General features: G+C 32.3%; 1 protein-coding gene across 1 annotated transcript in view; it reads left to right on the forward strand.

Annotated features, from left to right (window-relative positions):
- Positions 1–635: 635 nt before the first annotated feature.
- Positions 636–27098, forward strand: part of LOC123916417 — a 55025-nt gene continuing 28562 nt past the window's right edge. The window contains exons 1-10 of the mRNA XM_045967872.1: positions 636–921; positions 1029–1082; positions 6594–9395; positions 9619–9864; positions 9961–10683; positions 13043–13852; positions 14026–14772; positions 14979–15803; positions 22117–22854; positions 22980–23801. Of these exons, the coding sequence (XP_045823828.1) occupies positions 6636–9395; positions 9619–9864; positions 9961–10683; positions 13043–13852; positions 14026–14772; positions 14979–15803; positions 22117–22854; positions 22980–23801 (7671 nt within the window). The 5' untranslated portion in view covers positions 636–921; positions 1029–1082; positions 6594–6635. The remainder of the gene's footprint in view (positions 922–1028; positions 1083–6593; positions 9396–9618; positions 9865–9960; positions 10684–13042; positions 13853–14025; positions 14773–14978; positions 15804–22116; positions 22855–22979; positions 23802–27098) is intronic.

The following is a 27098-nucleotide window of genomic DNA, read 5'->3' on the forward strand; positions in this document are numbered from 1 at the left end:
TCGGTTACATAATCTCAACTTCTTTCTTCCGGTAAAAAAAATAAAATCAACTTCTAAATTACATTTATAATATAATATAGGATACAATTTTTGGTCCTACTTTATAGTGAATTTTAGTTTTTATTCGTGTAAACTAAAATCACTTATTTTCATCTCAATAAAAAATTGTTTTGTTTTTAGTCCACAATAAACAAAATTTTGACGTGTTAATGTCAATATTATGATATTTTTATGTTCAAAATGATTTATATTATGTCTATAAATCACATTAAACTTACATAAGTCGATATTATATTAAAAAAAGTCAAAAAAATATCAAAATTTTGCTTGTTAAGGACTAAAAACAAAAGAAATTTTTTTATATGAAAGAAAACAAGTGATTTTATTTTACCGAAACAAAAACCAAAACTCACTATAAAAGTAGGGATTGACAACATATTTTACTTTATAAAATACTACTGCCTCCGCCCCATTTTAGATGATTTATTTAATTATTTCATACAATTTAATAAAAAATAAAATGTGATTTTTATTTAATTGTTCTTTAAAAGCATTAATGATGACTTATTTTGAAATAAATTTTTATTTCACATTGGTTACTACTATTTATAGTTGACTTCATCTAAGATCAGGATATATATGTATTGTGCTCATCTAGAGAGTCTCTTAAAAAAACAGGTTCTTAATTCCTGAAACCCATCTCAAATTAAAACCACCAAAAAGCCAAAAGGATAAAAGTATTTGAGTCTTGAACCTCTTAGTATCTCTGTTTTACTAGTTATAATTTGTTTTCAGTTTTTGTTATTTCCATTCATTCATATAGAAAAAGAAAAAAAAAACACTGTATACAAAAAAAAAAAAAAAAATCAAAATCTGAAGGAAAAAAAACTGTTATTTCAAAGGTATTTTTAATATTCAGAGGTATGCATGCATTATTTTGTTCCCCTTTTAATATATATTTTTTTTTGAAACGTTCTCTCCTTGACTAATAGAGAATAAATCCTTGAATTTTTTCATTTTGTTTGCAGATCATTTTAGTTTCTGTTTTTTGAAGCCATTTTGCATCACTCAATATAATACAGGTAAGAGTTCCAAACTCTTCATTGTTTTGACCATTTTTTTAATATGTCTGCTTGGTAAGCGTGTGTCTATTTGATGCAACACGAGATCTGCTGAGAATAGTTCAGCGAAGTAACTGTTATGATTGAAATGATACTTTTCTCTATAGTAGTTAAAAACAAATTTTTGAAGTTTACTAAGTGTCAATTTTTTTTTGTATAATACTTTAAATTTTAATTCAACAGTGGGTTTTATAAAATTTATATCGGTTAATACGTTATTGAGATGTGTAACATATGATATGATGTCAAACTAGTTGGTGTCAACGGATCCTGACTCTTTGAGGTATATATGTTAAAACGTTAAATTTTTTATATAAATCATAATCAAATAAATAATTCAATTATGTATGTTAGATAAACTAAAGAAATATATAACATATCTTATATTTTATGATTTATATTTTTTATTTAAAATATATTTTATAGAATAAGGAAACAAATTATTTTCTTATCATATCCTACTAGTAACTCAACTTGAATTCAGGATAAGATTTTTAATTAAAGGGACATCATAAGATAAGTTTCAGGATTAACTTATTAAATCTAATTGTTCCACCAAACACTGGATCGAGACAAGATATGATGTAGTTATCCTATCATGTCTCTTATCCCGCGCTTAAGAAAAAAGTGTCAGGAAAGGAAAACACGAAAATCAATGAATGAATTTAAACTAAATCTTAATCGATGTTCACTTTTTGATTTCTGTGTTTTCCTCCATTCTTACTTTCTTTCCTTTCAACTAAACAGACCATACATATATCTTCTATTGTCTCTTTAATTCTTTAACATCAGGGCCGACCCATGGCGATGCAGCCAGTTCTGCATAGCAGGGCGTCCAATGTATAGGGTCCTCAAAGTTTTTATTACTTATTATGAAGATTTCTCTCCCCACCTCCCGTGATTCTTTTCTACCATCTGTTTTTCCATTTTTTTGCCTTGGAAAAAAATCTTCGGAATGTGTTTTCCGAATTTTTTCCGAATAAGAACTAGAAAAACTTCGGAAAACGCGTTCCAAAATTTGTATACAAGGACAAAAATGAAAATATGAGGGGTAAAAAAGAAACATGGAGGGTGAGAAGAGAAAAATTCATTACTTAATATCCATTTGATGACAAAAAAAAGCCCAAGTCAGTTACTATATATATTTGTCCAATGAGAATTACTTTTGTCATCTTACTGGCTACTCACGCGCCCTATGCATTTCCCTTACGTAGCGGATGTTGTAAAATGAAAAATTTTGAGCGAAAACACCCTACATGATAATTCAATATTTTTACGAGTTTTCTACTTAAGTATAGCCGACGTAAAATGAGAAATTTTGAGTGAAACACCTTACATGAAAAATAAAGATTTTTACTAGTTCTCTACTTAAGTAGCAGATTAGTTCTCTATTTAAATGACGGACGTTATAAAAATGTGAAATTTGAGGAAAAAAAAACCCTAACATATTTTAACGTCCGCTACTTACGTATCGGATTTTTGGAAAAAAAACCCTCCTACCATGAAATTTGCAAGATTTTAAACGTATAATCTGCTACTTATATATGTAGTGGACGGGGGTATTTTGATAATTTCGTAGGACGCACCCCAAAATTAGTAGGGTGGCAAAAGTAAAGCTCTTGTCCAATGACAAAAAAGGCCCAAGTAAAAAGTGGAAATGTTGGTCTTTGTCCATCATAATCCATTATTTAAGTAGTGGACAACGTTTTTCTCTAAAAAAAATTTATTTTTACTTATCCGCTACTTAACTCACCCTACAAACACGGATCCTTAATCATGGCAATACATTGAAAAAGTGAATTTAAAACTATCAAATTAAATTTAAAGACTTCATACCAACACACTAAAATTAACCTTACTTAGCAAACATAAGAGCCATAAACCTAATATAAATCACAAACAGTATAAGCATGAATTCTCAAAAAAAAAAAAAAAAAGACAAATGACCAAGATTAAAGAAATGTGAACACACCAATGAGTGAAGCCTATTGCAAGTGAGTTCTCCAAAGAACTTGATTCGTAGGTGACATAATGCTAATCTTATCCCCTTTGTTAACAATGCTCACAAGGCTGGAAAGGAGAATCACAAACAATGATTTGTTCCAATAAAAGATAACTCCTTTGGAACTATATATTAGAAACAAAAATAAAATCGGTACAAAATCATTATGTAATTTAGTATATTAATTAGTAAATATATTTATTACCGTTCAGAATTGACATTTCACAGGATTATAATTTCATCCCATCTAACATTAGGAACCAAAACAACATGTTAATAAAAACGTCAGTAACTAAAAAGACGACTGAAGAGGAGTTACAAATTACTACTAATGATGATTTGAAATTGCATGTAAATGAATATAATAATTTGAAAAGAGAAAAAGGGGAATTAAATGAAAATCAAATCAAAACTAAATGCATGAATGATAAATTTCATTATTCATTGAAACGAAATCAGAGCAATCACAAAACAAAGAATTTATACCAAAAATTTCATTATTAATCAAAACAAAATTAGAGCACTCAGAGCGAGGAGAACCATAACGATGCAAGGCAGACAAAAAAAAAATCCTATACAAACTAGAATAGAGTGACTATGTTTCACTGATTCAAGACTTCACCTTGCAAACCTTGTCCTTCTTTTTCAAAAATTAACCAGAAAATGAGAAAATTATTATCCACTCTTAGGGGTGATCGTATCCGAACCAATCCAAAAGTAAAATCGCCAAAACGAACCAATCCAAACTGAAACTGCAAAAAAACGCATTTAGTTTTAAACGCACAAATCATTTTTCTTACAAATGGCACAGTTTTGTTTGGTTTGCGGTTTTTATTTCAGAAAATCGAATCAAACCAAACCGCAATACTTAACTTAGCTCTACCAACTATTAACAATCAACCTAAATTGAGTCCATAAAACAATAGACCGTCAAAACATGTAATTTCACGCGATCGAGAACTATATTGTTATTATATATAAGTTATTTTATATATGCAATTTATGTATATGAATATTGTATCATGTAAATAATAAAATAAATTAAAAGCATTGGATTGGTTTGGTTTGGATGACTTTTAAAAACCAACCGAACCGCATGCATTTTTATCTCGCGGTTATGATGACTTTTATGCTCAAAACCGAACTAAGCCGCACCGCGAGCACTCAAGTGTTTTGAAGTGTCCATTTAGAATAATAACACCAAATTAAGAAAATATATTTTTGCATTTTATCTCCCTATTATACCCCTATTGTTAATCCACCAATAAATTCCATTTTTTTTCACGCATTTTCTCTTTCCAATAAATTTAATATATTATATATACAAAAAAAGAAAAATTTAATATATTATGTACCAAAAAAAAGAATTAGTTTTCCAAATATATATAACATTAATTATTTTTATTGAAAAATATAAGAGTAATTGACAAAGGGTGCTTTGTCAAAAAAATAATTGATAGAGGGTACAATTGACAAACACCAAATGGACAGTTATTTAGAAACGCTAAATCTAACGAAACTGAACGATTAAAAAAACGGAGGAGTAGAATTTAAGAAAGATTATGTTTTTTATCTACAAATCAATAAAAATGACAAATTTTTAATCAACATTACTAAATGAAATAAAAATCAGAAGATTAGGTTATTCCTATTAAATATATGTTTGGATCTCAACCCCAAGAGCGAGCTCAAAGAATGATATTGTCTTCACATATTTATACACTTCATATCCCGGGAACCTAAGGAATGTGAAACTTCAAACAAACTCCAACAAGACATGACATATTCAACACCCACCCTCATGCCTAGCGTGGTCCTGGGTCAGATGCCCGCATTACCCCTTAACCCGACTCTGATGCCATGTTCAAGTCAGATATGCAAAATAAGAGAATAACAAGCGAGGCAACTAGGGTTACATAACATTACCATTGCATAACCCACTTGGGTTGGTCTAGTGGTGTTGGCTTGTGTCCTTGGAGTATGCTCCTCTCAAGGTTTCAGGTTCGATTCCCCCTAGTGCCAATTTTGGTGGGCTAAGTCCATACAGAGCAAAAAACTCTAGCTTTAAATTGGGCCCCCGTGCAAGTGGGCGGTGAGATTGGTCTCTTTGGATCAGTCGATCCTAAGGCTGGATACCAAATATTTTTCTTTTAAAAAAAAACATTATCATTGCATTACTTAATAAAAAATAGTTACAGAGATTATATAGCAAAACCTAAAAGACTAAAGTCTAATATCATAACCAAGAGCAACAATCAGCAGCCAAAAGATCATGTGAACCATCTGAGAGAGTAAGCAACATCCAAAGAGAAAAACAACAATCAATTAACCAAATTGTGAGCACAATCAATAAAAAAAAATCAAATTGTAAATGGTTAACTCACCAAACAAACAAATTCAAACAAATTTCCAAATTAATGGAACCAAACCAACGAAGCCAAATCAAACCGAACCAAACGAAACCAAATCAAATCAAGACATACAAACCAATAAACCAAAGCGAACCAATCAAACCAAATAAAACAGAACCAAACCAAACGAACCAAATAGACCAATCTAAATGAAACCACACATAATCAAATCAAACAAATTCAAATGAACCATACAAAAACAAACCAAATCAACTGAAATTCACCAAAATACCAACTCAAGATAAGAAACCAAAGTACCAATTTCATCATTATTTATTTTTCTGACAAATTACATACCAATAGAAACCAAAAAACTGTTGTTACGTTTTAAGTCCTAGCAGCACTCATGAATCCTAAATATACCAACCAATCTCATACTCCCATCGATTCCAATTTTCCACTTTGATAAATAACAAGACCAACATGCTGTTTAAAGGAAAGAACATAGAACCAACAACAAAGAAAGGAACCTGAACTGATTGGAACCCAACGACTTCACTTTCTTTTGACCCAACGAGAGAGATAAACAAAAAGTACCATGAAGAAGCATTTCAAATAATGGAATTACCATGTACACAATAAAATCCCACAAACCAAAAATGACCAGGCAGTGAGCCTTGACACAAATCGATGAACTTGAATTTCCAAAAGACAAAGAAATATTTAAACTAATTAAGTGAGCCTTAATTTTTAAAAGGATATGAAAATCACTTTTATGAAAAATGTATGTCTTAATAATTATCACTTTTATTTAAAAGTATTGTTGTTAAAATGTACTAATTATTTTGTTGCTCTTACCAAATGTATGTTTAAAAATTTCTCTGGGGAGGTAGTGAGGAAAGAGAAAAATTCATTGGATTAGATGGGAATCACAGATTTGGAGCTCGATGGTTCCGCTAAAAATGTAGTTAGCTTTGATTCATCACCATATTGTGTAGGGTGATTCTTTGAAATGGCTGCGATTGTGTAGTTCTATCGGTCTTGCTTTATGTTAAGGTGTCTGCATACTTTGCAGCTTGTACCTGTGGCGAATCAAAAAAATAATACTTTCACTTTCAGGCAAACTCAAGTCACAAGGAAGAAGAGAAGAAAAGATAATCAATGGAAATTCTATTTTCTATTGTTGGAACAATAGCAGAACATACTGTTGTGCCTATTGGACGTCAAGCAAGTTACTTGATTTTCTACAAAGGCAATTTAAGTTCGTTAGCGGATAGTGTTAAAGGCCTTGAGGAAGCAAAAAAAACAATAACCCATTCCGTTGAAGAAGAAAAGAGAAACGGTAAAAATATTGAAGAAGCTGTGATAAACTGGTTAGAAAAAGTGGATGAGGTCATTGGAAAGGCAAATCAGCTTGAAAATGATCCTCGTCGTGCCAATGCTAGGTGCTCAGCATGGCCGTTCCCCAATTTGATTTTGCGTCATCAACTAAGTAGGAAAGCCACAAAAATTGTACAAGATGTTATTCAAGTTCAAGGAAAAGGGTCGTTTAACCGAATTGGTTACCTCCCCCCCCTAGACGGAGAAACCTCCTCCTCTTCAACAAGAGGTGGTGAAAAGTATGAGACAAGGGAGACATTTAAAGAGAACATTATGAATGCTCTAGCACACCATAATTCATGCAATATTGGGGTCTATGGGTTGGGTGGTGTGGGTAAGACCACTCTGGTGGGGGAAGTTTTTGAAATATCTAAGAAACAGAAATTGTTTGATGCAGTTGTTAAAACCCATGTAACAAAAAATCCAGACATTAAAACAATTCAAGGGGAGATTGCAGATTGGTTGGGTCTACGGTTCGGTGAGGAGAGTGTTCTCGGAAGAGCACATCGCCTAAGGCAAAGAATCAAGATGGAGAAAAATATCCTTATCGTTCTAGATGATATATGGACAATACTTGATTTGAAGAAAGTGGGAATTCCATTTGGTAATGAACATAATGGTTGTAAATTGTTGATGACATCCAGAAATCAAGATGTGTTGTTGCAAATGGATGTTCCAACGGATTTCATTTTCAAACTTGAACTTATGAGTCAAAACGAGACATGGAGCTTGTTTCAATTTATGGCTGGGGATGTGATTAAAGATAGCAATTTGAAAGGTGTAGCAATTCAAGTTGCCCAAAAATGTGCAGGTTTGCCTCTTGTGACAGTGACGGTAGCTCAAGCATTGAAAGGTAAGAGGGATGTTCATGCTTGGAAAGATGCATTAAGGAGATTAGAAAGTGATCATCATACAATTTTTTCTGCTTTGGAATTGAGTTACGACTCATTGGAGAATGATGAAATTAGGGATGTCTTCTTGCTTTTTGCATTATTTCCAGATGATAATGTACAGTACTTTCTAAAAGTTGCAATGGGTTTGGATATATTAAAGGATATTAAGACTGTGGATGATGCTAGAAACAGACTTTATCCAATAATCCATTCTTTGGAGGCGACTTGTTTGCTTGAAGTTAAAAAAAGTGGAGATATCGAAATGCATGACTTTGTTCGTGATTTTGCTATCTCCATAGCACGTAGGGACAAACATGTATTTCTAAAAAAACAATCAGATGAGGAATTCCCAACCAAGAGTTTTTTAACAAGGTGCACGCAGGTTGTTTTAGATGATTGTATGCACGAGCTTCCTCAAATGATTGATTGTCCAAACATTAAGTTTTTCTTTTTGTCCAGCGAGAATCTTTCTTTAGAAGTCCCTGACAATTTTTTTGAGGATATGGGAAGCCTTAAAGTCCTAGATTTAACAGCTTTGAACTTGTCTTCATTACCCACTTCATTTCGGTTCCTAACCAACCTTCAAACACTGTGTCTGAATTATTGTATTTTGGAAAATATGGTTGAGATAGAAGCTTTGCAAAATTTAGTTATTCTTTGCCTTTTGGGTTCTTCAATGACCAAGTTGCCAAGAGAAATACGACAATTGACTCAATTGAGAATGCTTGATTTGAGCGATTCAGGAATAGAAGTAATCCCACCCAACATTATATCAAGCTTGACCAAACTGGAGGAGTTGTACATGGGAAATACCTTTGTTAATTGGGGAGATGCGAGTCCAACGGCTCAAAACAAAAATGCTAGCATTTCTGAGCTTCGAAAACTACCCAAGTTGACAACTCTAGAATTACAAATTCGCGAGACTTGGATGTTGCCAAGGGATTTGCAGACGGTGTTCGAGAAGTTGGAAAGATATAAAATAGCTATTGGTGATGTATGGGAATGGTCTGACATAGTGGATGGAACCTCAAAAACATTGATGCTCAAACTTGGTACTAACATACATTTGGAGCACGGAATTAAAGCATTGATTCAAGGTGTTGAGAATTTGTACTTGGATGATGTAGATGGAATTCAAAATGTGGTTTATCAATTAAACGGAGAAGGATTTCCGTTGCTGAAATATCTCCACGTCCAAAATAATGCAAACATGAAGCATATTGTTGACTCTAAAGAGAGGACTCAAATCCACGTGTCCTTTCCAATCTTGGAAACCCTAGTACTTGATAATCTTAAAAATTTGGAGCATATATGTCTTGGTCCACTTTCAACCACTTCTTTTAGAAGTCTTGGTGTTATCAAAGTCAAACATTGTGTCCATTTGAAATATCTTTTCTCCTTTACATTGGTTAAAGAGCTTTCACACCTTTCTGAGATTGAAGTTTGTCACTGCAATTCTATGAAGGAGATAGTGCTCGGAGACAACAATTCAAGTGAAAATTCTATAACTAATGAAAAATTTGAGGTTTTTCTATTTCGTTCTTTGACTTTAGAACATATGGAAACACTTCAGGATTTCTTCACCAGAAGTGAGCAAAAGCATCAATGGTTAGAGCCTTATATTTCAACCCCATTTTTCAATGCTCAGGTATGTTATTTTATTTTAAGCATTTGTAGATACAAATAATATAATTTTTAATTTTGTGATATGTTTAGGTACAAATAATATCAATCTTGTATCTATATATTAAAATTTAACTAAGATGATTAATTAAAATATTGTGATAAAACATATTTCTATCAACTAGGCATATCAATTAGGTATTCTCCATTGTGATAAATATGATTTCTGTTAATTTGTTTTTATGTAGGTTTCATTTCCTAACTTGGATACCCTTAAATTGAGCTCACTCAATTTGGGGAAATTTTGGGATGACAATCATCAATCAATGTGTAACTTAACTAGCTTGATTGTGGAGAATTGTGGTGGGTTGAAATACTTATTCTCGTCGACTATGGTTGGAAGTCTTAACAACCTCAAACAACTTGAAATAAGTAATTGTCATTTGATGGAGGAGATAATAGTCAAAGAAGAGACAAACAATGAAATAGAAGAGGTATGTTAATTATACCATTGAGAACATTCCAATTAATTTTAAACTTGTATTTAAATATTTATATTATAATGATATCTGGTATTTGTGAATTTTTAGGACGTTCATTTTTTCAACTTAGAGAAAATCACATTGAAGGACATGGACAACTTGAAGACAATATGGCACCGCGAATTTGAAACAGTGAAGCAATTGGAGGTGATCAATTGTAAGAAAATTGTGGTTGTTTTTCCTTCTTCAATGCAAACAACATATACTAAGCTAGAGATGTTGGAGGTTACAGATTGTGCTTTGGTAGAAGAGATATTTGAATTGAGTTTCAATGAAAATAGCAGTGCAGAGAATACAACACATTTGAAAGTTGTTATAGATGGATTGCCAGAACTGAAAAATATATGGAGTGGGGATCTTCGCCGAATTCTTAGTTTTCAAATTCTTATATTTGTAAAACTTACAAACTGTGAAAGCTTGGAGTATCTATTACCACTTCCTATAGCCACTCGTTGTTCACATCTCCAAGAACTTCATATAGACAGTTGTGAAAATATGAAGGAAATTGTTGCAGAGGAGAATGAATCTGGAGTGAGTGCAGCTCCCACATTTGAGTTTAATCAACTAACTAGTTTATCACTTTTGAACATGCTTGAACTCAAGGGTTTCTATGCTAAAAAGCATACTCTAACATGTCCATCTTTGAAGGAAATTGATGTTTTCAATTGTGCAAAGTTGAATTTGTTCAGAACTCTATCCACAAGAAGCTCCAATTTTCAAGATGACAAACTCTCCGTTTTAACGCCACAACCACCATTCATTGTCGAAGAGGTATGCATATCATATAAATTTACATATAGATGTATGTATTCAATTGCCAAATTCAAAACTAATTGAGAAAAAAAAAACAAGAAAAAACTTAAAATAAATTGAATAACTCCACACCAGACAACAGGGCCATGTACAGAAATTTTGGGGTCCAAAAAAAATTTTAAAGAAATTTGATATTTTATAAAGTATTAATTTTTTATATTAATCATTTAGATTTTTCACGAAATTTTGATGTTGTTCATTTTAATGGCCAATATTTTTGTGGACTCTAAAGCGATGTAAACTCATTTTCTTAACAATTTTTTAAATAAGTGATAAGGTCTCTTAGATTATTTATAGTAATATCTCTATACATATATTTTGACCGGAGATTCTCACTAGCAAAATTAACGGCAAACAAATCAAGTTATTGAGCTCAAGTGGTTAATGAGCTTCATCAAAGGACAAATTTCGGTAGAACCCGAGTTCGATTCCTGGATGAAACAACTTCTTGACCTTATATCAAATATTTATGATATCATTCATAATTAAATTCAAAATTTTCAAACTCATAAGTTTTTTTTTTCACTACCTGGTTCCTAGGGAAAGGGGCCCCTAGTAATCCAGAGTTCGGGGCGAGTTCTTCCATCAAGTAGTTCAGTCACCTCCTAAATGAATCAAACTCATAAGTTGATAAACATATGACTTCACATTTTTATATTTTCCAAATCCTTGCTAATTAATATTGAGATCGTGCACCAATCAAGTCGAAGCAATGAAAATAATTAAAGAGTAACAAACCAGAGCCAAATCAAAAGCATAAATGGCCTGTTTGTTATAGATTTTTTAAAAATAGATTCTTGTAATGTTACATAATTTTGTGTAAAAAAAATTTACAAAGAAACTTTTTATAAAAGTTTTAATTGAAAATTTGGTTTGAATTTAGAATAATTATTCTTAAAATGTGATTTTATAGGTGTTTGATAATTTTATTGAAACTTTTTTGGATATCAAAATTTCGAAAAATCACTTAATTTTAAACCTATTTCAAATAGATTTTCATAAAAATCATTTTTGAAATACAACTTTTTGAAAAAATTATGATTTTGACTATGTTTTGATTTTCAATAATGTATGTTTATGTTATATGATGTCAAAACTAGTGTTTCTATTTAGAAAAAACCAATATAAAAAAACTTGTAATATTTTGAAAATCGATTTTAGAAAATCTATTTTAAAAAATACAAAGAAAAAATCCATTTTTTTTAAAGGCGAAACAAATAGGCCAAAAGGTTGTCCACTATTTTTTTTGTTAGAAACACAATTCAACAAATAGATTAAAGGTTTTAATGCACTTTTGATCCCCTATTTTGAAAAACTTGAACTTTTGATCTCCCTATTTTAAAAGCCAACTTTTTGATCCCATATTTTGAAAAATCTGAACTTTTGATCCCCTTTTTATATGTATATACTTAGGGCCCGTTTGGCCCAGCTTTTTTTACAGCTTATGCAAATAGCTTATGCAATATAAATTAGATTTTATGTTATTTTATAAGTTCACACTAGTGAAAATTGTATTTTTATAAGCTATTTTATCATAAACTATCTTGAAAAACTTATAATAATATATAAAAATTGCATAAACTGTTTGTATAAGTTCTAAAAAAAACTGGGTCAAACGGGCCCTTAGCAGCAACTAATGGAGCATAGTTGCATAGTATATAGTGCAGTGGCAATTCTTGTGCTTTTTGTTTTCTGTCACATTTGAATGGTGGCTCTACCATAGGTTTTTCAGTGTAGCCATCGATTAGGGTAATTTCCCAAAAGACTCAACACTTGCATAGTGTTGGCAGAAAAAGAAAAAAAAAAGTCTCTTGTCTAACCGATGTGAGACTTAATTTATTTATCCAAAATTACACACTAGTATGCTAAACATATTAGTATGCTCTAATACTCGATATGAAACTTTTTTCAATTCACATACCAATATGCTCTTTGTTTCAACGGTTTGTAATTTTTCCAAGAAAACAAGGTCATTGTGAGCTTTCCATAATGACCACAAAGTTGTATGTCATACCAAGTTACCAACATAGAAACAAAATTGGAAACTCCTAAAAAATTAAAATATTTTCAAATATATGCAAAAACATGATAATACTCAATTTAGAGAACAGTATTTGGAACAATTTATGTCAAAAGTTCTCATAACATTTTTGTTTATAGATATATTTGATAAATATCTATAGAATGTATGGGAATTCAGACATTTGAGAAAACTCTAGAGGCAATAAAAAAATATGGAGTGAAAATTTGAGTTAAAGTAATTACTTTTTGTGGCAATATTAAAATTCTTTTAAATTGTTCTTTATATGTATTTTAGGTTATTCCAAATTTGAAGGAGTTGAAAATAAATCGCAAAGAAGCTAACGTGATATTGCAAACCCAAAACTCAAGTGCCCTGTTCACCAAATTGACATTTCTTTGTTTGTTCCATTATAATATTGAAGATGCTACATTTCCTTACTGGTTTCTTCAAAATGTGCAAACTCTTGAGACACTAGTTGTTGAATGGAGTAGCTTCAAGAAAATATTTCAAGATGAAGGACAAATAAGTGAGAAGAAGACTTACCCACAGCTCAAAAAGCTCACGTTGAATGGATTACATAAACTTCAACATATATGTGAGGAAGGATTCCAAATTGATCCTGTTCTTGCATTCCTTGAAAACTTAGATGTTGATACTTGTTCTAGTTTGTTAAGTTTATTGCCTTCCTCCGCCACCCTTAATCATTTGGAATATCTGGACATAACAAATTGCAACGGGTTAACAAAATTAATTACATCTCCTACGGCACAAAGTTTGCACAAGCTCATTTCGCTGAAGGTAAAAGACTGTAATTCACTTGAAGAAATAATTACTGGAGAGGAAAATGTTGGCATTGCATTTATTAGTTTAGAATTATTGTTGTTGGATTGTTTGCCAAGCCTCAACAAATTTTGTTCTACTAAGTGCTTCTTGAAGTTTCCAATGTTGGCGGAAGTAATTGTGAGGGAGTGTCCTCGCATGAAGATTTTTTCAGAGGGAAACACAAGTACACCAAATCTTCGAAAAGTTAAAATTGCAGAAAATGATGAATGGCTTTGGAAGGGAAACCTAAATGATACAATAACCAACATATTTGAAGATAAGGTATGCTTGATTTACCAATTTATTTGTTGTGCAACAATATCACGATTTACCCTTGTGTTGGTTTTGTTCTTTTCTTTGGAGAGTATTTCAAATTTGCAAAGAATTTTGGTAAGTACATTATCAATATCAATATTACTTTTGTTTGAACTATCTTGGTACAACTGTTTTCACAGGTGGCATTTGGTGGTTTTAAGCAATTAAAACTGGCTGAATATCCAGAGTTGAAAGAATTGTGGTATGGTCAACCTCAGCACAATCTATTTAGGAGTCTGAAGTATCTAGTGGTTCATGAATGTGATTTTTTATCTGAGGTTCTCTTTCAACCAAATTTGCTACAAGTGCTAATGAACTTGGAAGAATTAGATATCACAGATTGTGATTCATTAGAAGCAGTTTTTGATATGAAAGGTGGTGAATTTGAAAAAGAAATTCTTGTGAAGAATTCTACTCAATTGAAGAAATTAACACTATCTAATCTTCCAAACCTGAAGCATGTATGGAAGGAGGATCAACATAACACTATGGGGTTTCAGAATTTAAGTGAAGTATATGTTGAGGAGTGCCCAAGTTTGAAAAGCCTCTTTCCGCTCTCAGTAGCTAGAGATATGAACCAAATTCAAACACTTGAAGTGAATTCATGTGGGATTGAAGAAATTGTTGGCAGGGAGGAAGGAGTGGATGAGATAGTTGAATTTGTGTTTCCTAATTTAACATCCATTGTACTTCATTATTTGGCCAAACTAAAGACATTCTTTGGCGGAGTCCATTCTCTTCAATGTAAATCATTGAATACAATCAACGTTTTCGGATGTCCAAAAATTAAGCTATTTAAGGCAGAGCCTTTGAGACAGCAAGAAAGTGCCAGAAATGATCATGAGCTCAATATCTCAACATATCAACCTTTGTTTGTGATTGAAGAGGTAAGAGTAACATGAAATATAAATTTTACATGTGCAAATATTGATTTGTTTTAATGTGTTATTAACTTTATGACAAATTATTCAACTTGTCTTTTATATTGGTTGATGGCTTTAGGCTAATAAATTGGTTTTGATGTGTTAATAATTGTTTGAAAAATCGAGAAGGAAAATATATTTCTTTTGTTCTAATTTAAGTTTTGCAATAGGTACTTGCCACTGTTGAGAATTTCTACATGAATGCCAAATATTTTGACATGATATTGCACAGCCAATATTCAGGGGTTCAATTCAACAAAATCAAAGACATCGGTGTGGGCGAATGCTACAATAAAAAAGCTACTTTTCCATATGGGTTTTTGAAAAACGTCCCTAATTTGGAAACAATATTAGTCCAATGGAGTTCCTTCCGGGAGATATTTCAAGGTGAACAACTCGTAGGTACGGAAATGGAACCTCAAATTATCCCGCGACTCAAAGAGTTGAAATTATGGTACCTGAAAAAGCTTCAATGTATATGCAAAGAAGGACTTCAAATGGACCCTATTCTGAATTTTCTTGAAAGCATTGATGTTCAGCACTGTTCAAGTCTTATGAAATTGGTGCCTTCTTCTGTTACCTTTAATTACTTGACCTACTTGGAGGTAACTGACTGCAATGGTTTGATAAATTTGATAACATACTCAACAGCAAAGAGTCTTGTCAAACTTGAAACCATGAAGATTGAAATGTGTAACCGGCTTGAGGATATAATCAATAGTAAAGAAGAAGATGAGATGAACAAGATTGAATTTTATAGTTTAAAATCTCTAGAACTAATTTCTTTACCAAGGCTCAGTGTATTTTCCTCATGTCCATGCCCCATTATGTTTCCATTGCTGGAAGTTGTAGTTGTCAAAGAATGTCCTCGAATGAAGCATTTTTCATTGGATTTGATCAACACAACAATTCTTCAAAATGTACAATTCGATGAAGAAGAACATTGGGAGGGTGAGCTCAATGGAACAGTAAAGAAATTGTTTTATGACAAGAAGGTATGTTTTACTTTAATCTACCACTTTATTTTCTTTGGGTTAGTTTAAGACTATCTAGATCATGATCATTTTGAAGGTGGAAAATTGCAGTCTACAATATTACTACATAATTAAATATTGCTTAAAAGATTTTTAAAAAAAGTCTTAAAAGTCAATAAAATCCTTCAAAATCTGTTAAAATCTTCGTGACTTTTTTTTGCCAAAATTGTCCATGAAAATCCCAATTCAATACACTACCTAATTTGATTAACCAAGTTAGATTTCGTAAATTCAACTTTTAGCCTTATACCACTACTTATTATGAGAGGAATACTTATTTGTAGGGATGACAAACCGGGTCAAGCCCGTTGGGTCGATTCGTTTAACCCGCCATTTTTTACGGGGTGGATTGACATTTTTAATCCGCAAAATTAGTGGGCCCGTCCCGCCTAACCCCAAAAATACGGGACGATGGGGCGGGCGGGTTGGCCCGTCTGGTCTACCTAATTTTTATTTTTTTAAAAAAAATCTCAACCCATTATAAATTAATCTCCTATTTTTGGCCCATATTAAAAAATAGAAAGTCAACTCAATTAACCTAATAGGGTATATATATATTTCACTTTTTTGGCTCCTCATTTTTGTGGATTTAAATGATATCCAAGTTTTGTTTGTTTTGGATTTAAATTGAGTATTTTCTTAAGTTTTTATTATGGTTTCTTTGGTTTTATAAATTATAGATGTTTAAAGTTTTGATTAATAATTTTATTTTTTGGTCACTTTGGTTGATAATTACATTTTGATTTCCCTGGATCATTTTTTATTTAATTTAGTTTACAAATTTTTATGACAATTTTGCAAATTTATCGATTTTTTTTAAAAAGAATTTATTGATGGGGCACTCCCACCAACCCGTCATCCGCCAATAAAAAAGGTGAGTTGAGATTTTCGACCCACCACCACTAGTTAGCCCGCCCCGCCACATCTCTTATTAGACGAGTTAATGACGGGATGGGGCCGGCGGGGCAGGTTGATCCTTTTCTACTTATTTGGGTATATCTCTGAATAGAAAATGTTTCGGCTTACACATAAATAATTAAGAAAAAGAAGAGAAAATTGTTAAATGTATTTCCAAATAAGAAACACTCTAATTACCAAAGGTAACAATACAGGGCCGGTCTCGAGATTTTGGAGACCCATAGCAAATAATAAAAATGGACCGTTAATAAAAGAACATCATTAATTTAAACTTTGTAGATAGTATTTACAACATAAAAAATAATCATTTATCTGTGTAGCTAACATAAAAAAAAGTCATATTCCACAACATAAAAAATAGTCATTTAAATATGTCACCAAAAATACTTGAAGTAGGTGGAAAAATGTGCAGGCGGAATGCGCTCGCTAGACAGTAAAGTTACCACCGAACTTTATTTATTCCCAAAAGAAAAAGAAAATATCGATAAAACCTTGAAAGAATTAAAAAATGGTCTTCACAACCATTTCCGGGTTCGGGGGTCGATTATGCAAGGGGAAGGTATTAACACTCCTTAATAAAAGAACATCATTAATTTAAACTTTGTAGATAGTATTTACAACATAAAAAATAATCATTTATCTGTGTAGCTAACATAAAAAAAAGTCATATTCCACAACATAAAAAATAGTCATTTAAATATGTCACCAAAAATACTTGAAGTAGGTGGAAAAATGTGCAGGCGGAATGCGCTCGCTAGACAGTAAAGTTACCACCGAACTTTATTTATTCCCAAAAGAAAAAGAAAATATCGATAAAACCTTGAAAGAATTAAAAAATGGTCTTCACAACCATTTCCGGGTTCGGGGGTCGATTATGCAAGGGGAAGGTATTAACACTCCTTACATTCGTTGTATTCAACGGGAACCTTCTCATTACGAGGGGTGCAGAAGCACACTGGGTCGTCCAGGTGGCACAAAAAAGGAACCAGGCAAAAAAAAAACAAGCCAGACTTAATCTGGGCCGTCTGATGTAATTACTTTCCTAGGACCAAAATCAGACGACCCTAACTGATTTGGTCAGGACTCACAGGATGGTGCCACGTGGCAGGACTATAGTAATAATTAAAAGGGATATCTATATCAATATATAAAGGGGATAGGGGAGTTTGTCAATATATAAAGGGGATAGGGGAGTTTGTGCTGACTTTTTTTGGTCCATTTTGCCCTTCACTATAATTTGAAATAACACTTAACAATAATACCAACAATACCCTTAATTTTTTTAGTAGCAACAAATATTTTTTATTAACAAACTTATAATAACATAAGACATCTTTTTTTTTTTTGACATAAGTTAGATACGGGCAGGCGCTGAACGCGCTTGCCGGGGCTGCTTGTATATATAATATAGAGGAGTGATATATCAACACAAATTTGTAGACAAAAATACGATACGTTCTCCCTCTTCCCTCACAGCACGCAATTCGAAGCATGCAAAACATATTAAAAAAAGAAAAAAGTATATAAATGTTGTATATTTGTTTGATATTTGTGTTTGAATAACATTTTTGTATAATATAAAATGCAAGAGGAAAAAAACAAGAAATATAATTTATTTTTTGTGTTTTTCACCATCAGTTTAATCTGGTTGGTTGGAGGTCACTTCTAGCATCGCGATCCTCCGACTGAACCAACTAATAATTGGTCAAGAAAATATAATCTTGTTTCTACAGAAGACGTATTTGCCTTCTTCTCTCCCTCACATCTCTCGTTCTCACCCTTCCATCGGCGGCGACTCTGCCACCGCCGTCGCAGGTCTCTCTCAGTCGCACCTCTCTGTGCTTTCTTTGCCGGACGGATTCCGGCACGAAACCCAAACTGAACACTATTCATACGCTAAATAAACTCCTGAATTTGAATTCGGTATTGAAATCCTCTAAAAAACCACACAAAAATTGAACCCTTACATCCCCAAATTGAAATATTTAAATTTAAAGATTTAGACGTAAATTGAAGACTGGAGTGTCACAGAGCAACCAGAATATGCAAAATAAACGAAGCAAAATTGAAGAAAGAACCTGATTGGCATCGTGCCTATGGCGCAGTGGATCGTTTTCCATCTCCTTATTCTGCTTCTTCTTGTTCTGTACTATTGATTGTTCCCTCTCTTTATTTATTCGGTGGCTAGATTGTTCCCTCTGCTATGGATGTTACTGTTGTTATCGTGAGGCTTGTAACGATAAGATAATGATGATGCTGTTGTAATGTTATGATGTTGTCGTGAAGGTTTGAATACAATAGTTATGTTGGATTAAAGTGGTGATGAATGGTGGTTTTAATGGTGGATGGATGGTAGTTTTAATTGTAATGTATTGGTGGTGGTTAAGGCGATGGAAGATGGCGCAGTAGCAGCAAGTTAGTGTTGTCATTCTGCTTCTTCCTTTTTTTGTGTTCGTTTTGGTTCTGATTTTGTATGGTGGCTACTGATCGTGGCTACCAAGCCCTTTACAAAATGACATTTAAGTAAATATATAGTGGGAGTAGGGTTGCTAACTTACTTACTCCCACATGTTTTTAGGTGGGAGTAAATTAGCAACCCCCTATATATAAAAAGAGCAATTGATTTTCTCAGCACAAGACGTGCTAATAAAAACCACAAAAGTCTACAAGACGTGCAAAGGATGAAGACGATAGGCGTCACGTGCCACGTCACCTGAAGAGAAGAAGGTAAAGATCATTGCTGTCAAACTAAAGTAGCATGCCTCCATATGGTGAGAGAATTTTAAAATGAAGTGTGAACGTGAGGAAGATGCAAGATCAAGGCTTGAGAAAAAATGCAGCGAGAACTAACAAGTAAGTTTTTGTATGCCCAGTTACTACCAAGATAACTTAATTTAACTACAAAATCTTCGCCAAAAGAATTTATCGGAGGAAGAATACACTAGAGAGTTTGAAAAGTTGATGATGAAGTGTGATATTCATGAAAACAAGGAATAAACAATAGCTCGTTACCATGGAGGATTGAACATTGAAATTGCCCATTCTGTCCAACTCCAACAATATTTGTCAGTTGATTATATTATCCGCCTCGCAATACAAGTTGAGAAACAATTGAAAATTCTCCTTACTTGCGTAAACCATCAATCAAACAACCTAGTTCCTCAAATAATCATTTACCTAAACCCTCCACTCAAAACAAAACCAAGGTTGGCAAAGGAGAAGCTTATGAAACTCTAAAGAGAAGCTTATGAGGCTCTAAAGAAGCTCGAGATGATCTTGAAAGAGAAGACTAGTACCAGTTTATGATGAAGAACTCATTATTGTCGATCATCGTTGGTCATTGGTGATTAGACGAAGCCTACACGCGTTAAGCAAAGAACCACATTAGTTAAGAAACAACATTTTGTTGGAAAGGTTTGTGATGTTATTAGTGATTATTGACTGTGGTAGTTGTGAAAATGTGAACTACATATTGGAGAAGTTGAAGTTGTCTACAGAAAGTCATCCTCATATGTACAAGTTGTAATGTCTCAACGAAGGAAGTGAAGTAAAAGTTACAAATCGTAGTCTTGTGACCTTTTTCGTTGGTCGGAAGTTTTGAGATCAAGTTTGGTGTGATGTTGTTCCCATGGATGCATGTCACCTTCTCTTTGGAGACCATGCCAATACAATCGTCGCGCCCATCAAGACTGTTATGCCAAAACCTACTCCTTCATCAAAGACAGAATAGAAATCACTAAAGCGTTAGAGTCGTTAATCACTAAAGCGCAATTCAAAGAAGTTGTAGAAGTTAAGACTATGTGCTTTGAATCCAACCAAGAAGTTGTCCTACCAATGAAAATTGAACAATTACTTATCATATGTCAGAAGATTAATGATGTTACAAGATGATACTAAGTATGAAGGTGTGAAAACACAAGAAGAGGAGTTGAATTGTATTTTAAGACAAACTAAAACTTTTTCAAGTTTAAGCTTAATAGCAACGGACAACACAAAACAAACACAAATATAAAGAGATCAGAGGAGAGAAGACGAACACAAGCAATTTTATACTAGTTCCTCTCATAAAACGAGAGTATTTCAGTCCCCTTGTACTTTCGAGGGATTTCCACTATAATCACACAAGATTACAATTGCTCAAGCACATAGCAAGAAACTTCTACACAATGCTTAAGCACACAACAAGAGACTTCTCAATCTGAAGTATAAATAAAGATTGTTGTGATAATACAAAGCACCAATAAAACCTTAGAGCTAAAATACAATAAGTTGAAACAGACTTCAAAGTATTTTTGATGTGAATGAAATTCAAAGATTCAAAGCTTAAGTGCTTGTAGTATCGAAATAAGTGTGCAAAGGATAGGTAATGTATTCGTCAATGATCTTCACATTGGAGTGTTGTTTTTATAGTTGAATAACACGCTCCATGCATAGATGACCGTTGTGCAAAGATGTTGTAGCCAGCTAAATTGGACTGAGCGATGAAAGTGACCTGTCATACCAAAGTGGTAATGAGTTTACCATACTTTGTGTCTTTGAAAGACGTTTATACCAAACAGAGAAACTTTCACAGTTTGACTTCCACGCTCCTCCAAACTTGGAATAAGGTTGATAAACTTGATTGTCCTTTTAAGATTCCTAATGCCAAAATAGAGTAAGATCCTTTTGGCTTACTCCCAACGTTCTCTGAGTATTTCTGGCATGATTGCTACTTATCACCGCAGTATCGGTTCGAGAATTTTAAAAAAATTCCCGTATCGGCGTATCGGTATCATATCGTATCGGTATCGTGTCACGTATTCAGACTTCATAGCTCTGTGTAGATAAAACAAATCGGCTCTTTCAAAACTCCATAACAAATACTGCTTATCATGATAAGTGTTTGTGTATAAGCTATTTTTATAGCAAAATATAAAATATATTTAAATTATTTTTGTATAAGTAGGAACTTTCGACTCAAATATGTGTGATATCGAAGTGGACTCAATAGCTATTATTTCATTGAGTTCTCCAAACAAGATCAACGGCGAATAGTTTATGAATAATAAGCTATGACTGTTTTTATAGATCAAATAAGTCAATCCAAAACCCTAAATACATCACTTTTATTTGATGATGATGATGATGACAAGGTCTCCATTAGAATCATTTTGTTGTAGCAGAATATGTACCATACACACTTTTTTTTATATAAATCAAAGAATTCATGAATAAATTGTTGAGTACAAAATTTACCAACTGAATTTACCAACTTAGGTAAAGTATAAAATTGTGAAATTGTGAAATGTATTAGTAAATGCATTATAATTTATCAATTACTTTTGTTTGAACTAACTTGGTACAATTGTTTTCACAGTTTGGTGGTTTTAAGCAATTAAAACTGTCTCGATATCCAGAGTTGAAAGAATTGTGGTATGGTCAACCTCAGCACAATCTATTTAGGAGTCTGAAGTATCTAGTGGTTCATAAATGTGATTTTTTATCTGAGGTGCTCTTTCAACCAAATTTGCTAGAAGTGCTAATGAACTTGGAAGAATTAGATATCACAGATTGTGATTCATTAGAAGCAGTTTTTGATATGAAAAGTGGTGAATTTGAAAAAGAAATTCTCGTGAAGAATTCTACTCAATTGAAGAAATTAAAACTATCTAATCTTCCAAAACTGATGCATGTATGGAAGGAGAACCAACATAACACTATGGGGTTTCAGAATTTAAGTGAAGTATATGTTGAGGAGTGCACAAGCTTGAAAAGCCTCTTTCCGCTCTCAGTAGCTAGAGATATGAACCAAATTCAAACACTTGAAGTGACTTCATGTGGGATTGAAGAAATTGTTGGCAGGGAGGAAGGAGTGGATGAGATAGTTGAATTTGTGTTTCCTAATTTAACATCCATTAGACTTCACCATTTGGCCAAACTAAAGACATTCTTTGCCGGAGTCCATTCTCTTCAATGTAAATCATTGAAAACGATCAACTTGTTCAGATGTCCAGAAATTGAGCTATTTAAGGCAGAGCCTTTGAGTCAGCAAGTGAGTGCCAGAAATGATGAGCTCAATATCACAACATATCAACCTTTGTTCGTGATTGAAGAGGTGAGGGTACCATAAAATATCATTCTTGTTATGAATATAGATTTTATTTAGCATAAGATAGAATGTTTCCAATGAATTGTTTCAAATTATAGATTTCTTTAGTTCTAATTTAGGTTTGGCAACAGGTATTTAACACTGTGGAGAGTTTGTTCATGAATATGAAATATTTTGACATGATATTGCATAGCCAATATTCAGAGGTTCAATTCAACAAAGTCACACACATTGGTGTGGGTGAATTCTACAATGAAGAAGCTACTTTTCCACATTGGTTCTTGAAAAATGTTCCTAATTTAGAAAGCATGCTAGTCCAATGGAGTTCCTTCAGGGAGATATTTCAAGGCGAACAACCCATAAGTACGGAAATGGAAACTCAAATTATCCCGCGACTCAAAGAGTTGGAATTATGGTACATGGACAAGCTTCAATGTATATGCAAAGAAGGACTTCAAATGGACCCCATTCTACATTTTCTTGAAACCATTTATGTTCGGCACTGTTCCAGTCTTATGAAATTGGTGCCTTCTTCTGTTACCTTTAATTACTTGACCTACTTGGAGGTAACTAACTGCAATGGTTTGACAAATTTGATAACATACTCAACAGCAAAGAGTCTTGTCAAACTCACAACCATGAAGATTGAAATGTGTAATTGTCTTGAGGATGTGGTCAACGGAAAAGAAGAAGATGAGATGAATAAGATTGAATTTTCCAGTTTACAATATCTAGAACTTGTTGCTTTACCAAAACTCTGTCTCTTTTGCTCATGCACGTGCCCCGTTATGTTTCCGTTGCTGGAAGTTATAGTCGTCAAAGGATGCCCTCGAATGGAACATTTTTCATTTGGTGTGACCAACACAACAATTCTTGAAAATGTACAATTTGATAAAGAAAATCATTGGGAAGGCGACCTCAATGGAACAGTAAAGAAATTGTTTGATGACAAGGTATGTTTTACTTTATAATCCACCACTTTATTTTCTCTGGGTTAGTTTAAGACTATCTAGATCATGATCATTTTGAAGGTGGAAAATTGCAGTCTACAATATTATTATATAATTAAATAGTGCTTAAAAGCAATTGTGATCTTTCTCATGATATATAAATAGTATTAACAATATCAAAAGTAGTCATTTATCCGTGTAGCTAACATTAAAAAAAAACAGAGTCATATTTCACAACGTTGAAATTGAACCGATAAATAAAAAGTTAAGAGACAATTAATAAATAAAATTAACATTTACGCAACAAATAAAATAAATAATTTTATGATATGTAAATGTTTAAATGGATTCAATTCCCCACAACATGTCTTTAATAAAGAGGCTCTTAAAACAAAATAAAATAAAAACTAAAATTGGGTGAAGGAAGAAGCAAGATCAAGGCTTGGGAAAATAATACCGGGTACCATCAAATCATATTGAGGCCAACAGATGAATGCGTGATGATGCCATTTGGATTATCAGTTCACTTTGGATGACACAAAATTGTGGCCTTTGCCAATGAAAAATTATACTCCCTACGTTCCAAAATATAAGGGAAAATTGGTCAACTAAAGTTGATGTATCTAGTCCAAATTTTTAACCAAATACATCAATTTTTAACCAAATACTTTGACTGCTGCACGTATGTCAAATCACAATATTTGGAAAAATTAGTAAAAATCATACAAGATCACTAATATATTTAATTCTTTATTAGTAAAAATTATAAAAATTTGATATTTGGAAAATAATCATCAAAACAAATCAAACAATATCTTATATGCTAATATTTAAATCTATATATTATCAAAAAAATATAGTCAAAACAAGATAAGTGAATAGTGTCATTTAGTCAAACTGACTCTTATAAAATGGGATGGAGGAGAATTAGCCAAACCTAAATAAAGACGTTAACATGCATGTTCTAATATGCATGATTTGCCACTTGGATTGTGCCAATTCGAAATATGGGATTATACACGCCATTGCAAGTTCCTAAGCCACCTTGGGAATATCTCAGTGTGGATTTTGTCCTTGGACTACCTCGGACTAAAAAATAGAAGGATTTGATAATGTTAGTTGCAGACAAATTTTTAAATTTGCTTATTTTATCATATGTCAAAATATTAATGATGTTACAAGATGATACTTTTTATAAGGAACACTTTGAAAAAATTACTGAGAACAAGAAAACACATTGAAAATAGTTATTTTCATTTAATACTCTTATAAATTTAAAATTATTTAATTAATCTTAATTCAACATTTAATCTAATTTACTTATTTTTAATATTCTCTTTCATAATAAATAAGGGCATAAGTGAAATCAAACATTTAAAATATTTGAAAATTGGTCAAAGTTTCTTATAAAAATGACCAAATTTTTTTCTCAAAGTGTTCCTTGTAAAAAGGATAAGAGGGAGTACTAAGTAGTCTCTTATCAATAGTGTTCCGGTTGATACTAGAGATTGGTTGGCAAACTAATTTATGTGTTATGATAAATATCTATACACTAACTTGAGAGGGGTGTTGGAGAATTCATGAGTATAGATATTTCTTTTCCTTTTGTGGAAAAATTAACTATTTGAGATTTTAATTGTATATTGCAGAAGTGATACATAGCAATAATCTTCATTTTACTACACTCAATTCGTCTCTTAGTATCATTAGGACCCGTTTGGTGCACAGAATATGATAATGCTATCATATCCTAATTAAATTTGATGTTTGGTACACCAATAAGAAATGATAAATTAATCCTATTTCTAATCCTATCCTATCAACTCTTTGTTATTCTTATCCTTACTTTTTGGTGGGTTAGCAACCTGATAGAAAATTAGTCAAATCTTTCACGCATTCTATCGCTTACTCTTTCTCTTCCAACAGTCCACCTCTCTTAGTCTGTCGCCGCTCTCTCTCTCACTTATTGATCTCTGCTGAATTTGTTGGGGTTTCAATTTTTATCCTCTCCAATTTTTTCTTTTCTTATCTCTGCATCTTGCCATTGATTAATGTGTTGGTTAGGGAGAAAAAAATCTGCCATTGATTTCTCACATTTCTTTGCCATTGATTAATCTGGGGAGAAAAAAATCTGCCATTGATTTCCACGCAGCTGCTTGCTTTGATCTCTAATATTTTCTTTTCTTATCTCTGCATCTTGCCATTGATTAATGTGTTGGTTGGGGGAGGAAAAAAATCTGTTTATACAGGGACTATGGTGTTCTTTCTATCCGGTTCTTGTGCATCGCATAATAATATTATTTTTTGCATCTTAAAAAAACAAAAAAAATTAATATAGAATGATAAAATAAATTGTTATCCATTTTGTACACCAAACATATGATAGGATAATTGTTATCATGTTACTATCTTATTCTATCACTATCCAGCTCCTTATCATATCCTGTCGCAATTCTATCTTACGCATCAAACGTGCCGTTAAATTGCCATGTTATGCTATTTGCCAACTATACTTAATTATTTTTCTTGTGTCATGAAAGAAGGACATAGTTGTTGGGGTTAATCACTTATGAACTAAGATGAAGGAATGAAATCTAGAGAATGTGAATTGCGAAAAGAATAAAAAAATTGATTAAAGGGAAGACTCAATTTTATTAACACACAAAACCACCATTTATAGGTGAAGATGTACAAATAATAGTCCCGTGTAACTTTTTTTTAATAAAAGATTAAAAATTTGATTAGAAATATTTAGGATAATTTAGTAAATTTGATAGTAATTAACTTTATTGTATTATTATTATTATTAATAGTAGTATATTTTTTAATAAAAAATTGTTTTTTTAAACCTGGAAAATATTATAGAAATAAATTAGGAAATATTATATATAGGAATATTTTTTAATTTGCACAAATAGAATCACATGAGATTTTAAGTAGGTGAGAGAATTTTAATCTGACGCGTCAATTATATCTGATAGTTATTATTAATAGTTTTCATTTTTCATAATAATTATCAGTTCTCGCTGGATACACTCCCTATATATAATATCCAAAAACAAATTTTCTAAAAATTAAGTTAATGATGCTATTTTTTTAGTCAAAAAAAATTTAATGATGCTAATTTTTTTATAAAAAATAACAAAAATATCTAATTTTGTTGTTGAGGTATAAAAGATATTGTTGGCAAAAAATAACTTATTGCAGCGATTTTTGTTGTTGACAAAAATATATTTTTGCAGCGACTTTAGTTATTGACTACAACGACTTTAGTTGTTGATAAAAATACATTTTGCAGCG

This window comes from Trifolium pratense, linkage group LG3 (genome assembly GCF_020283565.1).
Source record: "Trifolium pratense cultivar HEN17-A07 linkage group LG3, ARS_RC_1.1, whole genome shotgun sequence".
NCBI lineage: Eukaryota > Viridiplantae > Streptophyta > Magnoliopsida > Fabales > Fabaceae > Trifolium > Trifolium pratense.